Source organism: Pongo pygmaeus, chromosome 21 (assembly GCF_028885625.2).
Source record: "Pongo pygmaeus isolate AG05252 chromosome 21, NHGRI_mPonPyg2-v2.0_pri, whole genome shotgun sequence".
NCBI lineage: Eukaryota > Metazoa > Chordata > Mammalia > Primates > Hominidae > Pongo > Pongo pygmaeus.
The window spans coordinates 64,953,400-64,969,981 of record NC_072394.2 but is presented as its reverse complement, the minus strand read 5'-3'; the positions used below and the strand labels follow the sequence as shown (position 1 = coordinate 64,969,981).

The following is a 16,582-nucleotide window of genomic DNA, read 5'->3' as shown; positions in this document are numbered from 1 at the left end:
CTCCTTTCGTAAAGGACTCCGGGCCACCTTGAAGAGACTCTCACTGACCAAAGATGGAACAATTTGTGGACTGGAAGACATCAATAGGTTAAATGCTAGGAGGTAAACAAAAGACAAACTAGCTGGTTACACGAGTCACACTGGATGATGCCAGTGAATGAATACATTATGTGAAAACTTCAATAAAGAGGAAGAATCACTCACTGGTCCTGACTTTCCTACACAAACTGCATTTACAGCAAAGGAAGGGGACCCTCTCACCACAGAACTATCCCTGGCAATCAATAAAGGGTGATCATGTTGGCACAGCTCCAACTAGCAACTCCTCATGAGTTAATGGACCCAGGCTCTGAGCACCCATAGCTTTGTTTGTTTGTTAGAGACAGGGTCTCGCTCTGTCACCCAGGCTGGAGTACAGTAATGTGATCACCAGTCACTGCAGCCTCAGCCTCCCAGGCTCGTGTTCCTCCTACATCAGCCACCTGAGTAGCTGGGAGCCCAGGCATGCGCCACCATACCCGGCTAATTCTTTTTTGTAGAGATGGGATCTCACTTTGTTGCCCGGGCTGGTTCTGAACCTGTGGCCTCGAGCGATCCTCTCGCCTCAGCCTCTGATGGTGATTATAGGCGTGAGCCGCCGCACGCCTGGCCTGCCCACAGCTTTTAAATTCAGAGAAAGAGCAACAAAAAGGCTTCCTGACAGAGGGACACAAACAAGGTCCACACACACGACTGCAAACACCAGAGGGCAACACGTGAGACCACTGGACATCTGAACATAGATTGAGTATCTGATATCAAATAACTTTCTAAAGTTATTTTCTAAAGTATAATAATAATATCACAGTCACATTAAAAAAGAATCCTTATCCTTTAAATATACGTAAGAAATATTTACAAACAAAAAGATGTCTGGAATTTGCTTCAAAATACGAGGGAGGAGAGAAGAAGGAGGGTGTGGACCAAACAGAACGAGCCACAGCCAATCACTGCGGATCCAGAATGAGCCACGGCCAATCACTGCAGATCCAGAATGAGCCACAGCCAATCACTGTGGCTCCAGAATGAGCCACAGCCAATCACCTCAGATCCAGGACGAGCCACAGCCAATCACTGTGGATCCAGAACGAGCCACAGCCAATCACTGCAGATCCAGCTATGGGGACGAGCTCACCACTGTCTGAGTCTATGTTGGGACTGTCCACGTTGCCAAGTGTGCTTGTGTTTTTTCAATACAAGCTGAGAAGTAGTAAAAAGAGTGGAGTGCCACCAAAACCTCCAAAGGGGAGTGTTTCGAAGTGAAGTGTGAGGGGTGAAGCCACCCCACAAGGCCCCTCCCAGCACCTTTCCACTACACTTGCCAGTCCTACATGCTCACATGAAACTTTCACCTCAATCTCTCCACAACCCTCACCTAGGGAATGCAATATACATCACTTCATGTTGTTGAAAAGATGCTTTTGGTCCTAGAATCTTTATTTTATTTTTTTTAAGAGACAAGGTTTCCCTCTGTCATCTAGGCTGGAACATGGTCATGAAATCACGGTTCACTGCAGCCTCAAACTCCTGGGCTCAAGCCATCCTCCTGTCTCAGCCTCCTGAGTAACTGGACTACAGACATAAGCCACCACACCTGGCTAATCTTTTAAATTTTTTTGTAGAGTTGGGGTCTCACTATGTTGCCCAGGCTCTGGTCTCAAGCTCCTGGCCTCAAGCGATCCTCTTCCCTCAGCTTTCCTGAGGGCATGAGCTACTACCACACCCAGCCTGTCTTAGAATTTAAAAGAGTCAAAAGTAGGTGGTTTGTCAAGTTCACAAAAGACATTCCTCATCTATACCAAGACAGATATTTTTGTCAAGACCTGAATTATCCACAGTCAAAAATGTACAAAAAACACCGCTGACAGAGAAAAAAAATCTCAAATGGTTTATTTTAAAAGAAACATACAGATATATACAGAAATACAGATGTGTATGCATGAGCATTAGCACACTCGTATTTTCCAGCGCCGTCTGCTGAGAGGGCCTGCAGGCAATGATACCTCAGCAGCAATGAGCTCACCTAGCACCGGATTGTGGTTTCTAAACACCATTGCCCAGTGAATGGGCTCCCCGGGGAAGTGGCTGATTCCAGGGTTAAGGCAGGGAAAATATAAGCTGAACTACAGCATCCTTTAGTGCCTGAAATAAGTGTTCAGAAAAGGATGGGGGTTCAGCAGAAGGGGGAAAACCAACCTAGAAGAACTCTCAACACCAAAGGTAGAACACTTTGAGCAATTACGTAAATAAGGACTATACTGGAATTCAACTCACAGAATAAAATACATGCTCATGAGTCCATACTAATACAAATAAATAACTGAATAAATATATAATTAGGGGAGAAGGGACAGCTCTCCTTTACAGAACAATTCCAATTAATAAAGGCAGAAGAAAGAACGAGAATAGAAAATCCCCATTAGAACGATTTCAGTAAACGCCACCAATGGATGCTACAATTAGCAAGGAGAATCCAAGTGTCTTCCCCAAAACATTGATTACAAAGAGAAACGCAGCAACTTTGCAGTGGAGACACTTGATCAAGTGAACAGGTTAACAGTCCCACTAACAAGACATGTGGCTATCACAGAGCCCCTCAGACAAGGCCCTGGCAAGGGTACTTCACTTCTGTGTGTGCCAAAAATACAGAATCTCATTCTAAGAAGAAAACATCAGACAAACCCAAATTAAGGAAAAGTCCACTAAGTAACAGACCAGAGCAGCTGCCACCAAGTGGAAGAGCCCAAATGCCATGAGGGTCCTGGGACAGGAAAGGACGTCGGGGATACTGAGGAAATACAAGTGACATGTGGAGCTAAGATGCATTTCTTGCTTTGGTCACTGACCTATGGTTATTCTGAGAGATGCCAGCATCAGGGGAGCTGGGTGGTGGGTCTACAGGAATGCTCTGTGCTATTTTGTGGTTTTCCGTAAGTCTAAAATTATTTCAAAATAAAAAGTTGAGGAAAAGTGAAGTTCCCTCTGGAAAAAAAAAGGACTAAAACAGATAAGGACAAAAAATCGCCAGCACTAGAAGACATGGTCTGAGCAAGAGTGATGCGTATTCCCAGGCCATTTGAGTTTTCAGTCATCAAGCGCTGGCCCAGGAACCAGCACAGTACAGAAGGTGCGGCACACTCCCCGCCCCTGTGAGGCACAGCTTGGGTTCTCACAGTCCGGAAAGATCATGAAAGGGAAACTCTGTAACTTCTGGGCACTCATTCCCAGCTGGTTTTTCTGTCCCAAACCCTGAGCACCTGACAAAGGCTGACACCCCTCCTGCAGCTCAGCATGTGGCCGGGGAGGGTGCCACGGAAGCCCCACCCACCTCACGCAGGACACAGGGCTGGATGGGTGCCTGCAGGATGGTTCTTATGTCCCGTTTCACCTACAGAACACCCCTTCCCCTGACTTGCTTGTTCTTTTCCTGTTTTATTGTCTTAATCTCATGCTGCTTATAAACATGAGAGTGCATTTTTTCTTTCTTTTTTTTTTTTTTTTTTGAGATGGAATCTCACTCTTATCACCCAGCCTGGAGTGCAATGGCACGATCTCGGCTCACTGCAACCTCCGCCTCCTGGGTTCAAGCAATTCTCCTGCCTCAGCCTCCCGAGTAGCTGGGATTACAGGCATGCACCACCATGCCCGGCTCATTTTGTATTTTTAGTAGAGATGGGGTTTCTCCATGTTGGCCAGGCTGGTCTCGAACTCCTGACCTCAGGTGATCCACCCACCTCGGCCCCCCAAAGTGCTGGGATTACAGGGGTGAGCCGCCACACCTGGCAAGAACGCATTTTCTTAAACCACCAGCACTGCAATACCTTCCCAGGAGTCAGTGGTGCAGCCCCATGTGTGAACACGGGCCCCCGGACTCACCAGGCCAACACACTTCTTCAGGATGGTCCACACGCTGAAGTCGCTTCTGCTGAACATGGGAGCCGGCAGCGATGTCCTGCGAAGCACAAAAGGGGTGCATGTGGGTGAATTCAACACGGGACTCTGACCACTCAAGGCGGCTGTGCTCAATGACCATTTCTCTTTAATTTTTACCCCTAAACATTGGCATTTCTGCATTCTGGCATGCCTAGGGACACAGGACACAACTGCTGCCTAGAGGCCTTCCACACCCATGTTCCCAGGGCCTCCTGGGAATGGTCATGACAACAAAGATGACTCTGCAGTCTTGGCCCCACAGTGGCCCTGCTGTTGTTTCCTCCCAGAGCTGGGGGACAGGGTGGCAGCTGGAGGGAGTCCCTCTGCCCGCAGAGCCCACAGCCTTCTGGGGGCTCCTGCTGGGTCCCTGCGGCAGTGGCCAGACCATAGGCAGAGGACAGGCCACAAGGGCACCACGAGTGACCCGAATTAAAAGCTTTTCCACCCTTTAAACACATGCTTGCTTTCCTGAGGAGCATTTCTTTCCAGGTAGTCTTCCAGTCGGCTGCAAGGGTCACGCTTGCACCAGGAGACTCTCACCCCCACCAATGCTCACCACTCATTGACCGGGACCAGTGACCCGGGGCCCCGGTCTCCCCACCAGGAACATGGAGCTGGAATGAGACATTGTCTCCATCTAGGAGGGGAGCGCCTGAATGGAGACATAAACTTGGATTTGGGGAGAGGCGTGCCAGACCCACACAGGACACCACAGAGCAGGGTGCAAAGAAGGTGCTGCAGAGTAGGGGCCTGGGGCTCCCTGCTGCTCACAGCCCTCCAGGGACACCCCAGGGCTCTCCTGCTGAACTCCCATTTCATGGAAGCTGCTTTGAGGGGCGTTTTGCCTCACACCCAGCAGAACCTTGACACCGACATTCTGACCTCCAGAGTGATGAAAGCACGAGCTCTTGCCTGCTCTGCTCCCGAGCTATGCCCCGGGAATGCCACGTCAGGGCAGCTGGGTCAGGGCACACTACTGGTGTCAGAGGGCAGGAGGGAGAGGACACGGCAGCTATGAGGCGAGGTGGAAAAGAAAAGGAACATCTGCTGAGTGCCAGGCCCGGGCTGCCAGAAGCCAGCACCCAGCTCTGCTCCGCCATCGTCCGTGCACGCATTCAGCGAATACTTTGTGATTCGGGGGTGCTACCAGGAGGGGAACGTGGCTCTGCAGAAGGTCAGGTCTCATCCCCCAAGGATATGACCCTGCATGGAGATGGGATGCATAGGAACTACAGACATGAAAGAAGAGAAAAGAGCCCCCAGGCCCAGGGAGCAGAGGGAGCTGACGCACCCGAGGACCTGAAAGAGGCCCCTGCAGCTGGGACGGGAGGCAACAGGGCTCGGGGCCAGGCCTGAGGGCACAGGTGAGGGTGCTGGCTTTCTTTCTAAGAGGTGAGTGACCACATGGTGCACTGTCCGAGCTGGGTCATTTCTTCTAGTATAACAGGGCGCCATTCACAGTTCTGTAGGACCAGGAGTGTGAGGCCGGCCATGTTGTCATCCTGCCTGAGTTTTAGGCAGAGGGTGATGGGGTGGGGGGGTCCAGATCTGTCTTTTGAAAAGTGCCTCTGGGCTGGGCATGGTGGCTCCTACCTTTAATCACAATACTTTGGGAGGCCGAGGCAGGTGGATCACTTGAGGAGCTCGAGACTAGCCTGGCCAACACAGTGAAACCCTGTCTCTACTAAAAATACAAAAATTAGCCAGGCATGGTGGCGCATGCCTGTAATCCCAGCAACTCGGGAGGCTGAGGCAAGAGAATCACCCGAACCTGGGAGGCAGAGGTTTCCGAGGTCACGCCACTGAACTCCAGCCTGGGCGACAGAGTGAGACTCCATCTCAAACACAATAAATACACATATACACAAATGCCTCTGCACAACAGCAGGAATAAAAGGCAGGGACGCAGAGGCCACTCTGGAAACAAGGGTGGTTGGGTAGACGGGCATGTGGCAGAGAAGATGGAAGAACTGAAGGACCCAACAGCATTTAAAGCGACCACAGAGTCAGGGCTAGAAAACGGGGAATGCAGGAGCCGGGGTGGGGGCTCCCACATCTGTAGGGTGAGAGAATGAACAAACAACAGGTGAGATGCACATATGGGCGCCCGAGTGGACCCACCAAGCAGGCGTGTGGGCCTACAGCTTGAAGGAGAGCCTGAGGCCAGGCTGGAGCAGCTCCCTGGAGCTGAGACACACATCAGCGGCTGTGCCTGGAGCCCGCAACGCAATGCCACCAGCTCCAGGGCCACCGCCTGCCCCACCTGACACTTGTCCTGCCTTTGTGCCTTTTTTTTTTGAGATAGAGTCTCGCTCTGTCACCCAGGCTGGAATGCAGTGGCATGATCTTGGCTCACTGCAACCTCTGCCTTCCGGGTTCAAGTGATTCCCCTGCCTCAGCCTCCGGAGTAGCCGGGACTCTACAGATGCACACAACCATGCCCAGCTAATTTTTTGTATTTTAGTAGAGATGGGGTTTCTCCATGTTGGCCAGGATGGTCTCCATCTCCTGACCTCATGATCCGCCCGCCTCGGCCTTCCAAAGGACTGGGATTACAGGCATGAGCCACCACACCTGGTTCGTGCTTCTATCAACAAAAGACTGAAGACTTCTTCCCTTTTTTTTTTTGAGCCAGGGTGTTGCTCTGTTGCCCACACTAGAGTGCAGCGGCGCCATCGTAGCTCACCATAGCCTCAAACTTCTGGGCTCAAGGGATCCTCCTGACTCAGCCTCCCAAGTAGCTGGGACCAGAGGCGTGCACCACCATGCCCAGCTAATTATTTTTTTTGTAGCAGTGGGGTCTTGCCATGTTGCCCAGGCTGGTCTCCAACTCCTGGGCTCAAGTGATCCACCTGTCTCAGCCTCCCAAAGTGCTGGGATTACAGGCATGAGCCACCGTGACCAGCCAAGGACTGAAGACTTCTTGTGATGGCCACTGTCATTGTACTCTACCTACATGAAAACGAAGGTGGTGGAGGAGGAAAGGGAATGAGGTCTTGCTACATCAAGCAAATCAAACCCTTCTTGTTCTGTAGGGGTCAGAGCTGAACACACTGCAATAGAACTCCAATGAGACAGGATGAACTTGGCGGCCCATGGAAGAACAGGCGGATCTGTAGGAAATCAGCAAGGGGTCTGATGATCAAAACGCCATGTACTGTTCGCCAGGCCCTGTCAAAGCCTGTGTCACCCCAAATCCTCTCACAGCAACTCCTGAGGGCAGGGAGGGGAACGGAGGCATTTCTTAGATGGGGAAAGGCACTGCTCAAAAAATTGCCATCTGTGGATTCCGGGAGCCAAGAGAGGCATGGAGTCTCTCTGAACCCTTGTTGGCCAGACACAGGAGGCTGTCCGGATGGGGAGGCCAGGCAGCTGTGGGGGTGCCACTCCAGCTCAATGCTCGTGAGGGCTGAGGGATACCCTGCAGAGTATTTTTGGGGTGATTACAGACACATTTTAGAAACAACAGACGTGAGAGAACATACCTGTGTTTCTGAATTCCATTCTCTTGAGAGGGCCTCTCCCCAATTTTCCCAATCCTATTATTTTTGCTGGTGTCCAAGTCAATCATTCCCGTGACTTTCTGATTTGCCTCTGAAAATTCCCCAGAAGAGTTATCAGAATCAAAGCCTGTGCGAGACAAGAAAATGGTAATTTTCGCTGGACCTGAAAGATTTTTTAAAAGCCTACCTCCAAGAATTCTGACTATGCAAGCAGATGACTAAAGCGCTAAGTTGTGTGAATGGACACATTTGGAAGAATTAACTCTGGTTCCCCAGAAGTAGACAGGGTGCAGAGAGAACAGGAGCACGCCCGGGAGCTTCCCTCCTAAGAACGTGCTCCCAGCGAGCTCCAGTGCCCAGGCTCCTCCCACGCTTGTGACGTGAGGTCCAGTCCCAGGCCATGAGCTTCATCTTCCAGAAGGAACCCTTTCATCATTTTAATCTGCGACCTACATGCTCTGGGTGGGCCACTTCTATCGGATTCAAACCCATCCCAAGGCTGCGACGCACGCCTTGTGGCTCAGGGCTTGTGACCAAGGTCTGTGTCTTGGTCTGAAACACGCCTGCTGACAATGTTTCAAGAGAGACCATCACGACACGCAAAGGCACCACTAAACTGTACCCAGCTAGGGAACAATCATGGAAATGCCACACATGTGGCTGGACTCGGAGTGGACTCCAGATGCAGGGGGCTCTGGAGAAGGAGCTCTTTAGCATGTGTGTGAGATCCAGCCATGCACGCGCTCCTGGAGCAAAAGTCCTGGAGAAGAACGGCCGGCTGCTGCCCTGGTGGGGTGGGCCCTTCCCCAGGACAGAACGGGCGACTAGGGAACAGGAACATACGTCTCCCTTCAACTCCTGTCAGTCTGAGTCGCTGGAAGGGCCAAGTTCTGCTCCAGAGCCGGGTGGATTGGGGGCTGGGGCCCCACGATGAGTCAATTTCGTGGGGGCTCTGGGCCTGCGGGAGCCGGCAACCACACATGCTTCCAGGGTCTGAGGGCTCCACGTGAGGGGCACAGGCCCGGGAAGGTCAGGTAGACAACTGCGGTCGGACCCCACACGCAGACGAGTCTGCTACATGCTCCACGAGAACAAAGCAAAGCTGCTGTGTCCTGCCCCTCCAGACGGCAGAGTCCATCCATAAAGGCAGTGCTGGGGTGGATGACATCGTGATTTTGAGAGGATGGGTTAAAAAGGAACCCTGAAATGGCCCACGGTTTCTGAAATAGCCTGCCATCTCTCATGTTTTGCTCTCTGTCCCAAAAGCAACATCTCTTAACTTCTCACTCTGAAGTTATCTTGAAAACATTCCCTACTTAAGGGAATTCCGCGGGGCAGGACCTGCCCCCACCCAGAAGATTAAAGCAGCACATCCCGGGCAGCCACCACAGCCTCTGACTCAGCCAACACTACACAGATGGCCTAATAACATTCTAAGACACCACATGCATTTATTGTAGAAGAACAGAAAATACAGATGAGCAAAGGAGGAAGCTGAGATCTCCTACCATCAGCTCTCTCGGAAACCCCCGCTTTTATTAGCCCCTCTGCGTTCGTAGCCCTTAATCCCATACACACTGTTCATGTCCTCCGAACCTTTCCTCTGATTCTTAAGACAAATTAATGCCTAATGAAGTCGTTCATTTAATAACTTTTGAAATTAGAGTTACAAAGTCAGATGAGGATTACAGGGGGTGAAGGAGTCGAGAGTCTACCTCTAGCACAGGTATTTCATCACACAAAGAGATGAAGTGTTCTCCTTCCATTATTTGTTTTGAAGCCCAAGAACTGAGGGGGAAAATTCTCATCACTTAGATGTCTGTCCCTTCCACCTCGCCCTTGGGGACACACGGAGAGGCCTGCTGTGCAGGAGCAGTGCCCCGCAGCCCCGCACACCCTGTGGCTCTAGAACAGTGGAGTCCATCTGAGCACTACATCACACACAGCTGGCGACCCTGGGAAGTCACAGCAAACTGACTCAAAAAGCTCAGAGGTGGCCGGGTGCAGTGGCCGACACCTGTAATCCCAGCACTTTGGGAGGCCAAGCAGGTGGATCACCTGAGGTCAGGAGTTCGAGACCAGCCTGGCCAACATGGTGAAACCCCTTCTCTACTAAAAATACAAAAATTAGCCAGGCGTGGTGGTGGGAGTCTGTAATCCCAGCTACTCGGGAGGCTGAGGCAGGAGAACTGCTTGAACCCGTGAGGAGGAGGTTGCAGTGAGCTGAAATCACGCCACTGTACTCCAGCCTGGGTGACAAAGCAAGACTCTGGCTCAAAAAAAAAAAAAAAAAAAAGCCACCCAGAGGCATTTGGGAAAGTATCAGTCACACCAGGACCCCAGACAAAAAGGACATCCTATGAGACTCCCAGCAGAGGAGGGACCTCAAGGCTGCGCTCTCTGTGACAGACGTGGCATCCCACTAGAGGGCAGCCCGAGGGTGTGAGAGCCTGACAACCCCTCTGCTGTGTGGGATTCAGCAGAGAACACAGAACCACCACGGATGAGGTGCAAGCTCCACGGACCCTCCTCTGAGACTGCATCCGAGGAAAACACGCTGCAGATAATTCAGCTATGAAATCATGGAAAATGACTTAGAAATTGAGCCTTTGAAGCCGGTAAGGAGCGCAGCATCCCCTTCTCCTGGGGTTTTGGATAAGAGTAAGTCAATCATCTTGGGCTGCCAGCGCAGGTACAGGAGCAGCACAGCCTCGGGACAATCAGCCCGCTCCAGCAGGGCCACGGACCAGAGGCGCCACCAGAGCCATCAACGTCCTCGGGGTGTGGCCACAGAGACCCTCCTGACACACCCACCCCAGCAGGGCCACAGACTGGAGGTGCCAACAGAGCCATCGACGTGTCCTTGGGGCGTGGCCATAGAGACCCTGACAGATCCTTGAGCGGCAGTAACTGCAGAAGTGCTTCTAAAGATCGTCACTAATTCCTGGCCTGCGGCCAAATTTCCAAAGCCGCTCCTTTCTGATCCCGACACCTAAGGACAAGGGAACATCCAAGAGAATCTCCTGATGCCCCTTCCCACCAGCAATGGTCCTTTCCAGAAAAAACAAGCGGAATTCCAGATGCTGACTCCGAGGCACAGAAGAGTGGAGAATGAACATGAGGACCTGACAAGACACGAGCTCGAAGGGTTTCAGGCTCTTCCCTGTGCCAGGAGAAGGGGCAGCTCTGGGACGCCAAGCTGCCAGCCCCGCCTGCCCTTTCCTCTAGCCGCCCCGTCACATGCCCATGGGCCCTGCAACACAGTCTTCATTTTCTTCTTTTTTTGAGTGACTGGAGGCCAAAACACATTCTTTTCAATTAGGCCACAGGATTTCATTCAGACCACAGGCTGCATGCTGCCACTTTAAACCATCGTGCAAAAGAAAAAAATAACTGCACTCTGCGGCTGTGAGCGCGGCTGCGGAGCCAGGGGTTTGCTGTCTGATGGGATGCGTCAAGCAGTGCCAGGCAAGACAGGGCCATCATATCTGGAACGTTCTCATCATGAAGCAGAAATAGGAGAAGAAGATGGCTATCTCAGGAGACAAATGAAAATATCCGCACCCCAGGAAACTCTTCGGGAGACTTAAACCCTGTCAGCCAACAAGGCTTTTCCCACCTCTGAGAGGGACGTTAGGTTTTGCTGAACAGTCCGTGTTTGAAATCGTGAACGCTCACCCACACACTGCTTTACTGAGCATCTTTACACCCCAAACGCCAGGTCCAACATCTGAATCCAGGGACATTCGCCCTTCTACTACGTCCCTGGTTGGTTCTCTTTCAACTCACCTGTGACGGCATCAAAGAATTCTTCCTCTCCGTTCATCCTTCAGCAGCCAGCTTCCACTGCCCCTGACATGTGCTCTTCTACTGAATCATCGTATCTGATCCACATCTACGGTGTAAAGAATTTTACAAACTTTCTCTTGGAAAAATCCAATAGACACTGAAGATCTAAAGGGAAAAAAATTTGCCATACTTAGCTTCCAGAAGTTTCATGGTTTAAAAACATTTTAAAAATACCCATTCACCATCCTAAAATCAATCTAAAGTCCATGTAAGCAAATTAGTAAAATAAATTATCACATCACAAACATAATTTCAAAAAGTAAACGAGAGGGAGCATTTATAACGTAAGATCAATCAATAAATAACAGACCAATAATTCACCCCTATAAGAAGAGTTGTTTCTAAAAAGCATTATTGGCTGGGCATGGTGGCTCATGCCTATAATCCCAGCATTTTGGGAGGCTGAGGTGGGCGGATCACTTGAAGCCAGGAGCTTGGGACCAGCCTCACCAACATGGTGAAACCCCGTCTCTACTAAAAATACAAAAATTATGCAGGCGTGGTGGCGCACGCCTGTAGTCCCAGCTACTTGAGAGGGTGAGGCAGGAGAATCTCTTGAACTCGGGAGGCAGAGATTGCAGTGAGCTGAGATGGTGCCACGGCACTCCAGCCTGGGTGACAAAGTGAGACTCTGTCTTGAAATAAATAAACAAATAAATAATTAAAATAAAATTAAAAGCATTATCTACAGTTATGTAAGAAAACAATAAAACATTAATTTGGGAAAAGTCATGGGGGCAGGCAGGGTGTGGTGGCTCACGTCTGTAATCCCAGCATTTTGGGAGACCGAAGCGGGTGGATCACTTGAGGTCAGGGGTTCAGAGACCAGCCTGGACAACATGGTGAAACCCTGTCTCTACTATAAATACAAAAATCAGCCAGGTGTGGTGGCAGGCACCTGTAATCCCAGCTACTCAGGAGGCTGAGGCAGAAGAATCGCTTGAATCCGGAAGGCAGAGGTTGCAGTGAGCCTAGATCACGCCACTGCACTCCAGCCTGGGCGACAGAGCAAGACTCCGTATCAAAAAAAAAAAAAAAAAAAAAAAAGTCATGGGGGCAGTCAAGAGAGAGCAGATGGACTTCAATGAGGTATTCAGCAGCCGAGGTTCAAACACAGCTCAGGAAGTTTTGCTGAAAATCATTGCAAATATTCACCAGAGGCTGGAACAAGTAGCTGTATAAGTAAATGGAAAATTATGTCTAAAATTTCACAACTACCTGAAACCAACATCAATTCTAGAGAATTGAGGCTATGTAAGTTAGCTGCTACCAGGATAAACTGAAGTAAACTTACATTTTCTCACAACGACCTTAGCTCAATATTCTAGAACTCATGCACGTTAGTGTCTCCCATCAGGAAAAGCAGCGTTTGATGAACGACAAGAGAAGGAAGCCAAAATCAGCATCCTTACTTGTGTCAAAAATACAAAAACCAGCCCAGAGCTCTCTGCACAGTTCTGAGGGTGAGGGCGCCAGGGGCGAGAACAGCCCCCAGTGCTGGGCGATCCCCCAAGTGGCTCATCCTGCAGCCCTGCCACAGCAGCTGTTTCCCTCCAGACAACAGGACAGCCACCACGTCCCCTGAGAGACTCTCCAGTGTCTCCCAGTTCCTCCCTCCTTCCCAGCCGGCCTGCGGCAGCCCCTGAAGGCCAGCGCAGACAGCCCTGCTCACGGCCAGGGTGTGCTTGCCCTTGCAGACAGGAGAAGTTGCTGTCACTCACTCAGGTCCCCTTCACAACTGCAGCGACGTGCTTCCCCCTTCAGAGCCACTGAGGAGCCAGGGCTTCCTGAGGAGACGCGGCTGAATCCAGGACTGGGCTCCTCTTCCACGGTAGTGAGGAAGCTGCTTGCCCAGGAAGACTGGGGTGTAGAGTTGGAATGTGTGTCCCTCCAAACACATGCTGAGATCTGACTGCCATGTGACAATGTTAGGGTGTGGGGCCTTTGAGAGGTGGTGGGGCTGTGAGGGCTCTGCCCTCAGGAATGGCTTCATACTGTTTTATAAAAGGGTCTGTCATAAAAGGGTGAGTCAGCCGGGCGTGTTGGCTCACGCCTGTAATCCCAACAGTTTAGGAGGCCGAGGTGGGCGGATCACTGAGGTCAAGAGTTCCAGACCAGCCTGGCCAACATGATGAAACCCCGTCTCTACTAAAAAAATTCAAAAAAATTAGCCAGGCATGGTGGCAAGCACCTGTAATCCCAGCTACTTGGGAGGCTGAGACAGGTGAATCGCTTGAACCCGGGAGGCAGAGGTTGCAGTGAGCCGAGATCACGCCACTGCACTCCAGCCTGGGCAACAAGAGTGAAACCCCGTCTCAAAAAAAATAAAAAAATAAAAATAAATAAAAGGGTGAGTTTGGCCCCCTTTAGTGCGCTCTCTCCCCCCTCCCTCTGCCTCCCCCTCCTTCTCCCTCCCTTTCCCTCTCTCCTCTCTCTCCCTCTCTCCCTCTCTTCCCTCCTCTCTTGCCCTTTCACCTTCTGCCATGGGATGACAGCAAGAAAGCCCTCAGCAGACACCAGCACCTTGAACTGGACTTCCAGACTCCAAAACAAGGAGCCTGCACATTGCTGCTCATTCTCAACTGCCCAGCCTGCTGTAGCAGCACAACACAGGCTACGCCAGGGGCTCTCGCTGAATGACTCAGGATGAACCTACGGAAGCTCCCACAAGAAAGAGGAGACAATCTGAGTACCAGTACACGGGAAAAGGCTGAAACATGGTGAATACATTCAAGTCCAGAGTTCCTAAGATCCTAAAAAGGAGATTAACTGGTCATGGTGGATGATGCCAGTAAGCCCACAAGTTATTTTGAAACTGGCAATCAAGGAGATAGCATCCTGCCTTCCCTACACACACTACTGTACCACTGTCGCCAGGTAATAAGTGAGGAAATTGCGCTTTATGGAAGCATCCCAGCAAACGGATGAACAAGGCACACAGGTGTGTGGCCATCACCATTAGACGACACTGGGGAATTCACGCATCCAGGCACCGAACCCCGAGAGACGGCCTTGGGTGCCCCCCGGGGAGAGATGACACTGCCACTGCTGAAGCAGTTTTGCCAGGAACACTGAGCCCAGGTTTGTCCAGTTTCTAGCTTTATCTACTGACATGGTCTGGATGTGTCCCCACCACCAAACCTCCTGTTGAGATGTGATCCCTGGTGTTGGACGCAGGCCTGATGGGAGATGTTTGGGCCGTGGGAGTGGATCCCTCACGGCTTGGTGCTGTCCTCCTGGTCCTGGGCAAGGATGAGTGCCCATGAGATCTGCTTGTTTAAAGGCGTCTCTCTCACTCCCCCTCGCGCCACGTGAGGTACCTGCGCCCGCTTCGCCTTCCACCACCAGCAAAAGCTCCCTGAGGCCTCCCCAGAAGCTGAGCAGACGCCAGCGCCATGTTTCCCGTAGAGCAGAACCGCGACCTAATTAAACTACCTTTCCTTATCAATTACCCAGTCTCAGGTATTTCTTTATAGCAACACAGGAACAGCCTAACACACCTCCCAACCTAGGGAAGTACAGAGACCAGAGGCCACACCACAGGGACTCAGCAGCAGCACCTGGGCCCCCGGCGCCTCGCCCAGCAGAGCTGGCCTCTGCAGAAAATCAACCACACTGAAAAAGGAGGCACCCAGGAGGAGAAAGGAAACCTCGTGACCTTGACTGAGCAGCCACTTCTTAGGCGTGGGCACACCACGTTCGACTACATGCGAATGTGGGGGTGCAATCAGCAAAACCCATGCATGACCAACCCAGTCTCTCCAACAAATCAATTACAAAGACAGAGAGAGAGAAGGAGAGGGACGGCTTCTCACCAACTTGATTATGGTGAAGTTTTCATGGGTGCACATGCGTGTCAAAACCTATCGTACACGTTACATGTGTGCAATTTATCATATGCCAATTATACCTCAAAAAAGCTATCTTTAAAAAAAAGACATACCGGCCAGGTGCAGTGGTTCCAGCACTTTGGGAGGCTGAGGCAGGTGGATCGCTTGAGCCCAGGGGTTGGATATCAGCCTGGGCAACATGGCAAAACCCCATCTCTACAAAATACACAAAAATTAGTCGGGTGTGGTGGTGCACCCACCTATGGTCCCAGCTACATGGGAGGCTGAAGTGGAAGGATCACTTGAGCCTGGGACATCAAGGTTGCAGTGAGCCATGGTTGCATCACCGCACTCTAGCCTGAGCAACAGAGCAAGACCCTGTCTCCAAAAAAAAAAATGCATACCAATTAAAATGATGCTTGAAGCAGGATGCAAACAAGGCCCACACACAGGCAGACAGGATTTGATGGAGACATTCATAAGACAGTGGAAATCTAAACACAGTGAGTATCTGACAGTAGGAGGATTCCTGCTCATTTTTAAGTTGTCACGATAGGCCAGGCGCAGTGGTTCATGCCTGTAATCCCAGCACTTTGGGAGGCCGAGGCAGGCGGATCACCTGAGGTCAGGAGTTCAAGACCAGCCTGACCAACATGGAAAAACCCCATCTCTACTAAAAATACAAAATTAGTGGGACATGGTGGCGCATGCCTGTAATACCAGCTACTCGGGAGGCTGAGGCAGGAGAATCACTTGAACCCAGGAGGCGGAGGTTGCAGTGAGCCGAGATTGCACTGTTGCACTCCAGCCTGGGCAACGAGAGCAAAAATCTGTCTTAAAAAAAAAAATTAAAAAAAAAAAAAGTCACGATAGTATGAATATCTTTTTGAGAGAACCCTAAAAAAAAAAAAAAATTGGCTGGGCGTGGTGGCTCACACCTGTCTGTAATCTCAGCACTTTGGGAGGCCAAGGCGGGTGGATCAAGAGGTCAGGAAATCAAGACCATCCTGGCTAACACAGTGAAACCCCGTCTCTACTAAAAAACAAAAAAATTAGCCGGGCATGGTGGCGGGCGCAGTGGCGGGCGCCTGTAGTCCCAGCTACTCGGGAGGCTGAGGCAGGAGAATGGCGTGAACCCGGGAGGCGGAGCTTGCGGTGAGCCGAGATCGCACCACTGCACTCCAGCCTGGGCGACAGAGTGAGACTCCGTTTCAAAAAAAAAAAAATCTACTGCTCTGCACTATGTGAAAAGCCTCCCAGAATAGAAAGCAAGTTAGAATTAGAAACCATTTTATTCTCCCTTTTGCTTGTTTTTTTTTTTTTTTTTGGAGACAGGGTCTTGCTCTGTCATCTAGGCTGGCATCAGTGGCACAATCACAGCTCACTGCAGCCTTGACCTCCAGGGCCCAAGCCATCCTTCCACCCCCA

The 16,582-nt window shown here is 51.0% G+C and overlaps 1 protein-coding gene across 6 annotated transcripts in view; it reads right to left on the bottom strand.

Moving 5' to 3' along the window:
- The window catches only part of OSBPL2 (oxysterol binding protein like 2), a 56,933-nt gene that overhangs the window by 27,915 nt on the left and 12,436 nt on the right, over nt 1-16,582 (bottom strand). For 2 of the 6 annotated variants that reach the window (XM_054467987.2, XM_054467989.2), the window contains exons 2-4: nt 11,265-11,429; nt 7,458-7,602; nt 3,916-3,991 (exon numbers count right to left, since the gene is read on the bottom strand). In XM_054467987.2, coding sequence (XP_054323962.1) covers nt 3,916-3,991; nt 7,458-7,602; nt 11,265-11,301 — 258 coding nt within the window. In that variant the 5' untranslated portion in view covers nt 11,302-11,429. Of the gene's footprint in view, nt 1-3,915; nt 3,992-7,457; nt 7,603-11,264; nt 11,430-13,045; nt 13,429-13,799; nt 13,972-16,582 lie in introns of those variants that run through there. The other 4 variants (XM_063658967.1, XM_063658968.1, XM_063658966.1 and 1 more) reach the window with 4 other exon arrangements.